We start from the raw sequence: 12,254 nt of genomic DNA on the forward strand, positions 1-12,254 counted from the left end.
TTTTGCCATTAACAATCATCCAAAGAATACGTATCTAAGTCCATCGGAACTTTTTATAAATTTTTATTATTGAATAAAAATTTTTTGGGTATGTGTTTATAAATATTTGAATATTCATATTAAAAGAATATTTAAATTTTATTCAAGATAAAATTATTATCTTGATTGCAGTGCTTTGCTTTCTTACATGGAAAGTAAGTCGAGCACATTCATTAATCACAATCCAAACAACTGCGCTGGGCAGCCATTTTGAATTGGTGGGAAATCAAAAGGATCGCAGACAACCACAAGGATACAAATGTATCTGGCGAGCGGCTGCAATCGAATGAATACCCAACGATGTCTCGGAGGCCGTATCAAAATCTGTTTCATTATGCATTTGATATACCCTCGAATGGCCATCCGCCGGATCTCGAGGGTTGTTCCGATACGGAATCTCACCGGGTTTCCATGGATATACATAGGTGACCTAACCCAACGCGTGCTGGTGGATGGGGAGGATCATTGAAGCGTTTTATGATTGCAAATGCTGTTTTTATTAACTAACTGGCTTTGCTCGTTGACAGCGGGGGTAAGTGGTGGACTTAAGGGTGCTAAGCGTTTCTGGTTTCGTTTTGTTTGCTATTTGTTATATAATTTGATTAGTCGTTAAGTGTTTAAGTGTTTATTTCTTGTTGGTTTGTTGGGGTGGCTATGCCACCATTCTCCATAAGAAATCTCCCCCTTCTCATTGTACAATGCACACTCAAAACAGGCCCTTCAAACTACCCACAACATTGACCACAATAAACACAACCGTCGAGTGTCCTGATTAATAGCATTGTCCAGGGACCTTGACCACGGCTAAAAAAGAAACCTATAAACCTCCATCTAAATGGCGGGCCTTGTTTTTCTGTTTTTCTTTTTTATAATGAGCAAAAGGTATTTCGCCTTACCTGCGTTTTCACCTCACAAGGATCGCTTCTCTGGGACAAAGGACCAAACTAAACTGCAGATCACTGCAAGTGCGGATCGTGTGTGGGTCCTTTGTCCAGTGTCCTTTGTCCTTTGTCCAGCCACTGACTTTTCATTCATGAAAGTAATACTCGAAGAAAGAATGAAAAAGTTTCTTTTGTTTTGGTTTCTATTTTTTATATTTGGCGGTGCGATTCTTTGATTTTTGTTTTCTATAGTTGAAAAAATGGTAAAAATAGCTAAGTATAAGAAAGCATTCTTTTTTTGACAGTTGTCGCAAGTATTTCGAAAAATTATTTATTAGAGAACATTAAACTTAGCCAAACAATTTAATAATTTAGTATTTTTTTATAAAGCAAATATTTCAATCAAGTTTTTCGTCAGGCTAGGCCAGATCTTTTTTAATGATTCATACAATTTATTAACGCGGAAAATGCAATTTCGAAATTTGAATAAGATAATGTCTGTACAGATATTTTCTTGTTATAAATCTCGATTTTAAGTGCAATAAAATCCGGATGAAAATTTTTCTAAAAACATTTTAATTTTGTTATTTGGTGAAATTTCTTTTTTGACAAATCAGGAATTTTACCCATGGAAATATACAACAGACCGCCATTGAACAACCTAAAATCCCATCCTATATCCAGTATCCCCAAGCAATCCCCGAGGCCCATTGACTCAGTAACACGCAGAGAAGCCAGACGCAACCTCAAAGCTCATTCGTAAATTATTCAGGGGTAAATAATAATTTATCCCAGTACATGCAGGCCCATATGAAACCGCTTGGAATATAATGAAGTCATATTTGTTAAATAAACAAATATACAAAACGAGAGAGTGGATAAACAAACCCCTGGCTAAGTAGCAACAATGGCAACTACAACAATCAGTCAAAATGCAAATGTCACAACCAATTAATGTCAATAAATGATTAACCCAATCCCCTCTCACAAGGGTTCCAAATTCACTTCGATGGTGGTGGTTCAGTATTCGTATATTTTTTAAAACACCCCTTTAATAATGGACAAATCCGGTTTGAAGTTTTTTCCGTGCTGAGTTAGTTTTGCGTTGTATCCATATCAAAAAGTTGAGGGGAAGTATACATTTCGATATGCTTTCATTTGTTCAGCGTTTAGGCGAGTTTTGTTCACAATTAAATTGAAATTGTTCGCTTGAATGGAACCGATGCTATCTATGTTCAGAACAAATTTCCATATTTCCAAATCGGTAGCAATTGTTTTCTTTATAAGCCAAAGACAAGATCTAAGTCAATAGCACGATCCAATTCTGAAAAAAAGGGAAGCCGACTCAATCGAGCGTGAAATAATCGCAGACAAAAAACGGAAGTGGTCAATGGAGAAAATCTCAAGTGGCCCAGACAATTGGTAAAAGGCGGTCAAAAGGACCTCTCGCACGAGACCAACGCAACGCCCAAAGATACGAAATTCCAGTAAAAATATTAACACAACAGCAGCTGCTCCAGATTTCGATATTGACCGGAGACCTTTCTATATTTTTTTTGCATGGCCCGCCAATTAAGCAGAAGCCAAAAACCTTAAAAAGTAGGCGAACATTTGGATCGCCTACGAAGAAGTCGGTCCACAATTAACAACAATTAACGTCATCAATTGTGATCCGTTTTATAGCCACTTAACATACGATCAACTGGCAGGACATTGACAATGCCGCACCTCGGCACAAAGCCATGAAAAGGACAATTATAGGTAAATCCTTAAAGTCAGTTAACAAATGATAAAACTGCCGCCATAATTCTGTGTAATGCTGCCCAAAAACAACATTCGGCGACGGTCTGTCTGGCTTAGATGGCCTGACCTGGCCCAAAAACACACACAAACAAAGGCGCAACGTGCGTCGTGTCTAGGATTTGTCAAAGGACCAAAAGGACTGCATCCATGAATGGGCTGCATTCTGAATGGATGATCCTGGCCGCATTGTTCGCAGTAGTTGCACAAGCAGAAGAATGCATCAATAAAATTACGCTAAGGCGAGGAATCAAAGGAGAAACATTTCTCAATGTGTTGCAAGGATCGGGATTCGTGAATCGGGAATAGGGATTCGGGAGTTGAAGGACTAGAGGTAGGATTCTGTGTTTCGGCAGCGACCACTTGGGCCATAAGTTGCCATGAAATTGGCATTAAACGCTTCGAGGGCTTGCATCTTTCAATGGTTGTAAAATTAATCGATTGGATTGTCGAGCATCATTGAAGAGGTTTTTTTGTAAATGCCATAAATTACAAACAAGAAATAGTACAAATGTCTTTTGGTAGTCTGAAGATGATCTTTCAAATGCCTTCCACAAAATAGGGATCACTTTAAATGGTTTGTGGCTCTTATTATTCTGTATAACAAAATTCAAAAATAGCTTATCTAGAATGAAATGTAGTTGAAGCAATGTTTTTATACTTTTATTTATAAAATGAATGTTTTCAATTTTAAGTTTATTCTTGTCCAAATAGAATAATCAGAATAAAATAAAATTCGAAAAAATTAAAATTCAACAAACCAACAAATTACATATTTTAAACTGTTGATGTTGTTGTTAAAGATAAATAATAAATGATAACAATATAAACCAATACACAAACTGAAGATCAATATTATGGAACTATGTAATAGGAAATTAAATATATTTTATTGCACACATTTTGTTTGTTCAATTTTTATTTTAAAAATAAAAGTTCAAATATATATACAATTAAAAAACAGAAAATAAATATTATATAGTTTGAATTTGTATTTATATATTAAATCAAAATACTTTGATTAAATTAAACGCAATTCGAAGCAAGTAATTTGATCTAGCTTAGGCAGAACTAATTCAGAGTCGTTTAAAAAGCTCTTACGCACTCTCTTCAACTTTCAATTAAACTCGAGTGATAATACGAAATGGAAATGGAAGATTCGTTCCGCAAGGACACAAGCTCGCACACAGCCAAACCCACACACACACTTGCAACATTTCAGGGGTTCGCCATTGTTCCGTGGCACACAGATACAGTGAAGCATCGCTTACCTGCCATTTGCGGCACTGTGAGTGATCGAACAAGGGCGGAGCGTAAATGGCAACAGTTGCCGCTAAATGGTGACTAAATGGCCGAACAGACTCGTGTTCCAAACAACCCTCGAATTGGCCCTCGGGGGTGGGTAAAAACGGAAAACCAACCCCCAGAAGAAGGTCTTGAGGTATATAAGACCCATGTGAGGGCCCAGCAGCCAGACAGTCTCGCACAGTCAGCGATCGTGTTCAGTAGTACATCTTGAAATCAGTTAGAAAACGAAGCACCCGAAATACTCGAAAATGTCACGTTCTTTTTTGATGGACTCCCTGCTCAGCGATAGGCCCACTTTGGCCCAGAAGAAGGAGAAGCTGGGATCGCCAGGAGCAAGTCCTTCGACCGCTGCTGCAGTTGCCGCAGCTGCGATGTTGCCTTCCATACCGATGTTGCCATATCCAGCAAGCTATGTGGGCAGCTATCTTTTCTCCTTGGGCATCCAACAACAACAGCAGCAGCAGCAACAACAACAGGCAGCTGCAGCAGCAGCCGCAGCAGCAGCAGCAGCAGCTGCATTGCAGCAACATCCACATGTCACCTCGAGTCCTGGATCTTTGTATCATCCATATGCCCAACTCTTCGCCAGCAAAAGGAAATCCAGTGGTTTCAGCAACTACGAAGGATGCTATCCTTCGCCACCGCTGTCTGCCAATCCGAATAGCAACCAGCAGCAATTGCCACTCCACAATCTCTATGGAACTCCAGTTGTGGGTGGTCTGCCTCTGCCAGAACCTGGTAGCTTCTGCACTTCTCCATCGGCTTCTTCGTCTGCTTCACTGGATTACACCAACAACTTTGATGAACCCCAAGGAAAGCGGTTCAAGCGCGAGTCCTCCTGCTCGCCCAATAGCTCACCTCTCAAAGTTCAATCTTCTGGATCGACTTCGGAAATCACTCCTTTGATCAGCGACTATGCCGATTCCAGCAAAAGGATTCGCACTGCCTTCACCAGCACTCAGTTGTTGGAACTCGAGCGGGAATTCTCGCATAATGCGTACTTATCCCGCCTTCGTCGCATCGAGATCGCCAATCGATTGAGGCTCTCCGAGAAGCAGGTGAAGATCTGGTTCCAGAATCGCCGGGTTAAGCAGAAGAAGGGCGGTTCCGAGAGTCCCACCTTCAATCTGTCCACCAACTCCAATGGCAGTCCCCAGGCTTCTCCAGTTTCTTCCCAAGTTAAGATCCATGAATTAAAAGTGGAAGCGTAGAAAAACCTACAAAAAGAATTAACCAATTGTACAGTAGACCTTAGTCTGTTATTAGCTTTAAGTAAGTTAAAGTAAATAAATTTTTAATGAAATGAAAACTCAAGTTGTTTATTGAAAAATCATAACTACGAACCAAACATTGAAAAACATAGTAACCCTTGAGGTTATTAACACTGCAAATTAAACTTAAGCCAAAGCAGGCCTTGATTTTCATTTTACAAATTGTTCTGTCATTAAAACGAACAAAATTTTACTTCCCAACAAATTTAGTCGTTGCTGAACCTTTGACGTGATCATGTCGAATCTGTACACCGAGTTGAAGAACGAGTGGAGCAAACATGCCCCGAATCTGAGCCTTTGCGCCTCTTTGCTGGATGGCTTTAAACTGGAGCTGGTGAGGTCCAACTTTGGAACAATCCAAGCTTCATCGAGTTCGAAGCAGAAGGACCAGTTGATCAAATCCCGAGAGATGCTGGAAATCGCCGTGGAGCACAGCATTACTATCCGAGATTATGCTGCTTTTGAGAGATATATGGCTCAGTTGAATACTTATTACTACGATTACGATAAGTACTTGGAATCATCGAAGCATATGCACAAGTTTATGGGATTAAATCTACTCTATATGCTGGCCACCAATCGCATTGCTGATTTCCACATCGAACTCGAGCGTTTGCCGTCGGCTTTGCTGCTCCATAACAACTTTATCAATCCCGTTTTGGCATTGGAGAACTACTATATGGAGGGAAGATACAACAAGATACTGCAGGCAAAGAAATCCATGCCTTCGGAGATCTACTCGAATTTCATGGACATGCTGGTGGACACGGCTCGCGAGGAGATTGCATCCTGTATGGAGAAATCCTACCTCAAAATGGCTCCGAAACAAGCCGCCCAGCGTTTGGGACTTCGTTTTGGTTCGAAGGAGCTTTTGGATCTGGCCAAAAGACGTCAATGGTGTCTGGATGAGGAAGGGAACTACGATTATGCTGGACTCCACTCCAGACCAACGGAGAAGGTTCCTGCCAGGGACATTGCCACCCATAATCTCACATACGCCCAGGAGCTGGAGAAAATTGTTTGATTTTTTTTCATTATTTCGATTTCTGTCTTTAATCCCTTCAACTGGAAAATAATGTTCGGAGTTTATACATTCATTTAAAAATCAGTAAATACCGAACCGGAAATTTGTCAGATTTAATTTTTCACACATCTCAACGGCTTCTCGTTTTTTTTTTTTTTGGCATAAAATGTGCAAAAATTGAGTTGCTCGAAGGGCCGATAAGTCGACAGGCTTGACAAATTATGGGATAGGAAATGTTTTCGGCCGAAATCTCGTTTGCAAATCTGTCATAGGATGATTGTTAGAGGAGCTTAGTGAGTGGCGATTGGATGGATATTGGATGGTTGTTAGGATATGGAGATGTGTATCATAGGAAGGTCCTTAATCCTTAAATTATTTAATGTCGGGGTATTTCTTTGGCATTTGAAATTGCATTTTGCTTTGCTGCTTACATCATTGTTAAATATGTTTCTTAATTGAGAAGAACAATTTTAAAAAACATTAATTTTTTCATAAAATTCTTTGTAAATGCTGAAATCATTTAACAAAACATTTTTGTTTCATAAACTTTTCCATTATTTTTTAAGTACCTCCAGAGTTGCCGTTTGTAAATTGGTTCCACAAGACCATGTAACAAATCCCTTGGCGAAATGTGCGGTCTGCCACCTAAAATTAACCTCAAATGATGACACCGAGTCATTTTTGCCGAATCATTGAAAATTCTAATTAATCAAGGATACAATTCACCGTGGAATGGGGACAGTTTTTAAGCATTTCCCACGACACTTCAAATTGCACAAATTGATGATGCCAAATCGACTGATGCTTATCATTCCAGATATTGCAGCGATTTGTCCAAAATCGATATAAGTGACAAACCCAAAACGAATCAAGCGCAACAAAACCTGCCGAAGCCGACTCATTCAGCATTCATTGAACGGCGGACAATTCCTCAATGGGTCCTCGAACTTGGAACCGAAACAAGGACTAACTCGTCCTTTTGTCCGATCCCAAGGGGTGCGGTGCTAATAAACGCAATTGCACCTACGCCCCTCTGGGCCTTCGGGGTCCGAAAATGGAAATCGGAATGCCGATGGGCAAAATAGCCCAGTCGGCGGTTTTAAACGGAATTTCGGCATTCCATTCTCCTCTAGCTATTCCCAAAAATTTCGACTCGCCTTTACCTGATCGAATCCGAGGTCCTCGATCGTTATCTACTCGAGTCCTCGGCGTTTTTGCTCAAGTGTGCGCCTCTTCCACTTGAGGTGAAGAGCTCTGCTCTTGAGTTTCGAGTGCTACGCCAGCAGGTAGGACTCCTTGACTCCTTTCAGGATCTCCTATTTTTCGTCAATTCATTCAAGGAGCGTAGCAAAAAATGTTTTGCCAAAAAGTGTTGCGTGGGCTCTTCGATCCTTATCGGATGGAATTGCATTGATTTTGGGAAAATCACAGATATCATTTGAAACTAGTCGAGGATGCTAGGATTGTATTTGGTGAAATTGAAAGGGAACTTAACTAAATTAAATATTATGGAGCAATAAAGGATGCCTTTAAAAAAAGATAAGTGGATGTTAGGAATTTTGGAAAAAGCAAAGAAAATTAATATATTTTTCAACAACTTCTAGCTACCTATAAAATAATAGCAAATCAATTTGGATATATTCGCTGTTAAAAATTAGTTATAAACAACATAATGCGACCCACTTTGGAATGAAATATATTATATTTATTTTAAGTTCATATTTACTACAAAATGTTATTTTAATTTTGTTGAAATACCATATGCAAAGGTACACTTTGCTTTCCCAAAATTATTTCCGTAAATAAATTTGCATACACCTCTTCCCTGCAGGTTCTCATTCTTGAGTTTCCTTTGCCAGATGTCTTGCCAACTTTCGAATGCCCCGCTGATTCGCAGATTCCTTGCTGTTTTGATCTCCCGCCTGGCGGACACTTCATGAATGAATACAGCCTCAAGTGCAGAACCTCTTCAGTTTAAAGTGGAATCTTTCTTTTCTGAATCGTCCTCATCAATGAATGCGTTGCACTGCCTTCGTCAAGGCTGGGAAATTCCCTCCGGCCTTTTGGTCCTGTTAAAAGATCATTAGGCCAACGCTTCTGGCTAGAACAAATGAAATTCCGTTGAAAATTGAACGCCTACCTGAAAGGCGGAGAAATTTGTCAGGTGTTCACTTCTGGATTCTTGTCTAGACAGTCTGTCGCCAATCCATAGAAGGTCCTTAAATTCCCTGTGGTGCAACGGTTGTGGTCTCAAGTGTTTAATTTAAATATTTTTCAAATTCGGCCATGAGGGAATTCTGACTTAGAAAGTTAGTAATCCCAGCCAGGGGAAATTCGAAAAAGCTTTGCAAACTTTCCCTTCAAAACTTTTAGTACTTTCACCACAAAGCTTTAAGCGATAAAGTTTAGGATATTTTCCAACTCCCCCTAAAAGTTTTTCTTGCTTTTGGGGGACTCCTTTCTGCTTGATTTCAGGGTTAAACTTTGGGGGCCATTGGTTTGTTGTGAGGTGAGCCATAAAACAACTGCAGACCGAGGTAAATCTAAGCTCGCATTCCGAAATCCTTTAAGCTTATGCAAATAAAAGCGTGCACACAAAATAAATAAATTAAGTGTATATGCTTATATGTGTTTGTAGGCAGTCTGGGGGTTTTTTGTGCTGGTCAAGCAAGGTAAACACGGTCGAAATGAGTTTTCACTTTTTCCACAAAATTGAGTTTTTTATTTCCTCGGTTTTAATAATTACTTTTGGGCGAAAAGGCTTCCGGTATCCTTGTTTTGACCTAGATTAAGCACATATTTATGTCAAATTTACCCTTAGACCTATAAAGGAAACTTTCTATGTTCCTGGGTCACGCAAACGGGAATTTCTCCCTTATCCGCGATATGTGGAACCGGTTAATTGACCCATTAAAGCGGCCTCCGAACATTGTTGCTCCATGGAGTGCTTTTTGAGCCACAGGATGTGTGAAGCCATAAAGTTGTCCGCAGTTAAAGCGATAATTTTCGTGGTTTTTTGAGCATGATTTTTGGGTTTTTTTAACCGAAAAAAGTAAGATATATTTTAAACTAACAAAATACATCTTTTTAATGTCTTAATTATAATTTAATTCATTACCTTAAAAATAAACGAGCCAATCACACGTGTGTGTAATTGAAAACAAAACAATTAAAGAGAAAAAGAAAACATTGTTTCAACTTTCTTGCTCGAATTTCATTTAGGTTGCCAAATTGTTTGGGAGCCCTGTGTTTACGTTTTCAATTACTTCAACCTGACTGTCAGTTTCCAATAATTATAGCTCCATAAAAGATTTCAATTTGCCGAGCATCCCGCAGCTTCTATCACCCACAAGTTTCGTATTAGGAGAGTTTTTCACCTCCCCGTAATCGGTTGTCCATGAAGGACATCTAGATGGCAACACGTCATCGTCCTTGGCCACACTGTGCATTGTATTTAATGAACTTGTTGGTAACCGTACTGGGCTCATCACCAACACGTTGACTTGGCCGGGAACACGACCTGGGATCCGGGGGTCTGGAGCGGAACGGTGGAGCAATTTCTGTGGCGCCCCACAGTCGTCTAGTGGCGCCTGTTTAAAATGAGTTTTGTCGCTTCGTTATGCAACTGACGACATACTACGCATTGAAAGAAAATAAAGGTGTTTACTTATTCGTAAACCTATTTGAAAGATAGAAAAACTATGGAGTCAACCAATTTATAAGTGAATAATTTAGGTTGCTGAAGAGTAAAAATTATTTTAAGCATGCTTGCAAAATTATTTTATTAGATTAAACAACTTTTTTTTTAATTAAAAAACAATTAGTTTTTAATTAAATTGGGTTTCTGGTTTAAAAATAATCTGCAAAATAAGCAAACCATTTCTTTGAGTGAAAAAGTCACCGAAGAAAGCTGAATAAGATAAACATACGCGCAGGACTTTCTGCTCAGGACGATGTAATTATGATTGTAGCATATGCCAGGAGGCGCCTACACACTGCGAGGACAATGTCCTCTTTCTCGGCCCCAAAGGAGTCCGATGGCCAAGTGAATTTACATATGGCGAGGAACGAACCGAAATAAGTATGTGGATCTGTTTATGTGCGTATAGATTACAAGTGAAACTGAATTTATTGCCAGCATACGCACTGACTGACTGGCACGTGTCCGGATTTCAATTATATAAAAAGCTTATGGCATTCCCAGAATTACCTATACTTACATACTATATGTGTGAACTGAATAAAAGGGAGCCAATGTTAAAGCGTTCGACATTTAAATTGCAAAGCCAGCTAGACAAAACTTTTGACCCAACAAAAACAAAACAAAGTTCACACAACCCCGATAAAAGTGGCCTAAAAGTGAATGAACTGCTGCAGGAAAATTGGTAAATGGGCTGTCTAAGCCTAGCGCCCTAAAAACAAGGTGACAAAGCAAAGGCGCTTTCTTTGCCGGCTAATCTTAAAGATTAAAGTCAGTAAACGTAAAAGTAGGCACTTGCTGCAGGGGGACTGGCGTTTATGAGAAATGAATGCGAAACCCTTGGAGAAAAACATCTGCCGAAATCCAACAAAAAGCCCAAATTCAGTCAAAATATACGACAAAAATAACGAAGACGAGAAAACAACAGCCATGGCTTTGTTATTAAAAGAACAAAAACAAAAAAAAAAAAAACAAAGGCAGCCAGAGATGAAATGAAATCAAGTCGAGAACAGCCAACTGGCAGAGCACATAAATAAATATGCCAGCATATCTGCAGGGCAAAGGCAACGAATACGTTGACAATTCTCGCCAATGCCAAGCGCCGACGAAACGAAAGCCTCGGGAAAGTGGGGGAAAGTGTGGAGCGCGGAGAAAGTGGAAAAAGGGAGGAAAAACACAGATAGAGGGCAATGTGCAGCGAGCAACAAGCTAAGCTTCCTTTTGATGGCTTGGGCCAAAACTTTTTGTGCACGGGAACTGGCAAATCGGGTCTGAATAATTTAAAAAAGGTAAACTTACACTTACACTCCTGAAAAAATATAGTAGCAGCTATAGAAGCAAGATAAATATTTGAAAACCATTTTAAGCCAATAATATGGTTACACTTTATTACAGTTGTTAAATTGATGTTAGCTAAAATAATTGGGCAATATGTTATAAAAGCAAAACTAATTAATTATCTTTCAATATTTTACTGCTTACAAAAATTCCCGCTAAAAACAGTATCATATATTTTAGGTAGAAAGACAAAGTAGACCATAAACAAAAATGAAATTCTATATTTGATTTTTAAGTTGATAAAACATCATTACATTTATTATTATAATAAATAAATTAAATAAAACTACATCTCGTAAAGCTTTTCCTTTGATAAATTTTCCGTCAAAACGGTTGCCTAAAATAAACTTAATAAAAATAATCTTGTACATTCCAGCTGCGAGTAATAGGAGCGACTTATAAACGTCTTTAAAAGTTTGGCAATTGCTTCCATATTTTTGCCTCGCCTCTCTTCATAACAAGCCTCTTTTTGCCACGCCCCTGAATGTCTGTCTATGTGAATATCCTGCGCTCAATAAAAGCCTACGATGAGTCGTCTGTACACGTCTGAGTCCGATGTCCTTTCCCTCTGTCCTTCTCGTCCCGCCCTGCTTAACGTGAAGTAGTCTGCCTGAAAAGTTTCCTGTCCACATAAAGTATCCACAGCCACACCGACTCACAAACATAAATATATGCACGCATTTAGGTTATGGACAGACACAGAGCTACGCCATTCGAGGCGAGGGTGTCCCTACACTATCCAGTGAGGTCTGTTTGTCTGCTGCAAACACAATGCAAAACTAGAGGGAGGTTAGAAGTACTCTCACCGAAGATAGTTATACCCTACAAGTTTCATTTAAGGATGAGAAAAGGAATTGAAATTAAAGAAGAATTTGTTAATGTGGAAGTACTAT

The 12,254-nt window shown here is 39.3% G+C and overlaps 2 protein-coding genes across 2 annotated transcripts; both read left to right on the plus strand.

Annotated features, from left to right (window-relative positions):
• Positions 1-4,209: 4,209 nt before the first annotated feature.
• Positions 4,210-5,265, plus strand: LOC108087517 (homeobox protein Hox-B3a). The gene has a single exon (XM_017184920.1). The coding sequence runs from the start codon at positions 4,277-4,279 to the stop codon at positions 5,237-5,239; it is 963 nt and encodes a 320-aa protein (XP_017040409.1). The 5' UTR covers positions 4,210-4,276; the 3' UTR covers positions 5,240-5,265.
• Positions 5,266-5,453: 188 nt separating this feature from the next.
• LOC108087518 (26S proteasome non-ATPase regulatory subunit 8) lies at positions 5,454-6,451 on the plus strand. The gene has a single exon (XM_017184921.2). It carries the CDS (start codon positions 5,535-5,537, stop codon positions 6,321-6,323), a length of 789 nt encoding a protein of 262 aa, XP_017040410.1. The 5' UTR covers positions 5,454-5,534; the 3' UTR covers positions 6,324-6,451.
• The last annotated feature ends 5,803 nt before the right edge of the window (positions 6,452-12,254 follow it).

Source organism: Drosophila ficusphila, unplaced genomic scaffold (genome assembly GCF_018152265.1).
Source record: "Drosophila ficusphila isolate 14025-0441.05 unplaced genomic scaffold, ASM1815226v1 contig_286, whole genome shotgun sequence".
In the NCBI taxonomy this organism is placed as follows: Eukaryota; Metazoa; Arthropoda; class Insecta; order Diptera; family Drosophilidae; genus Drosophila; species Drosophila ficusphila.

Excerpts from the sequence above, each read along its gene's own strand:
- LOC108087517 (XM_017184920.1), top strand. The coding sequence starts at position 4,277 with ATGTCACGTTCTTTTTTGATGGACTCCCTGCTCAGCGATAGGCCCACT.
- LOC108087518 (XM_017184921.2), top strand. The coding sequence starts at position 5,535 with ATGTCGAATCTGTACACCGAGTTGAAGAACGAGTGGAGCAAACATGCC.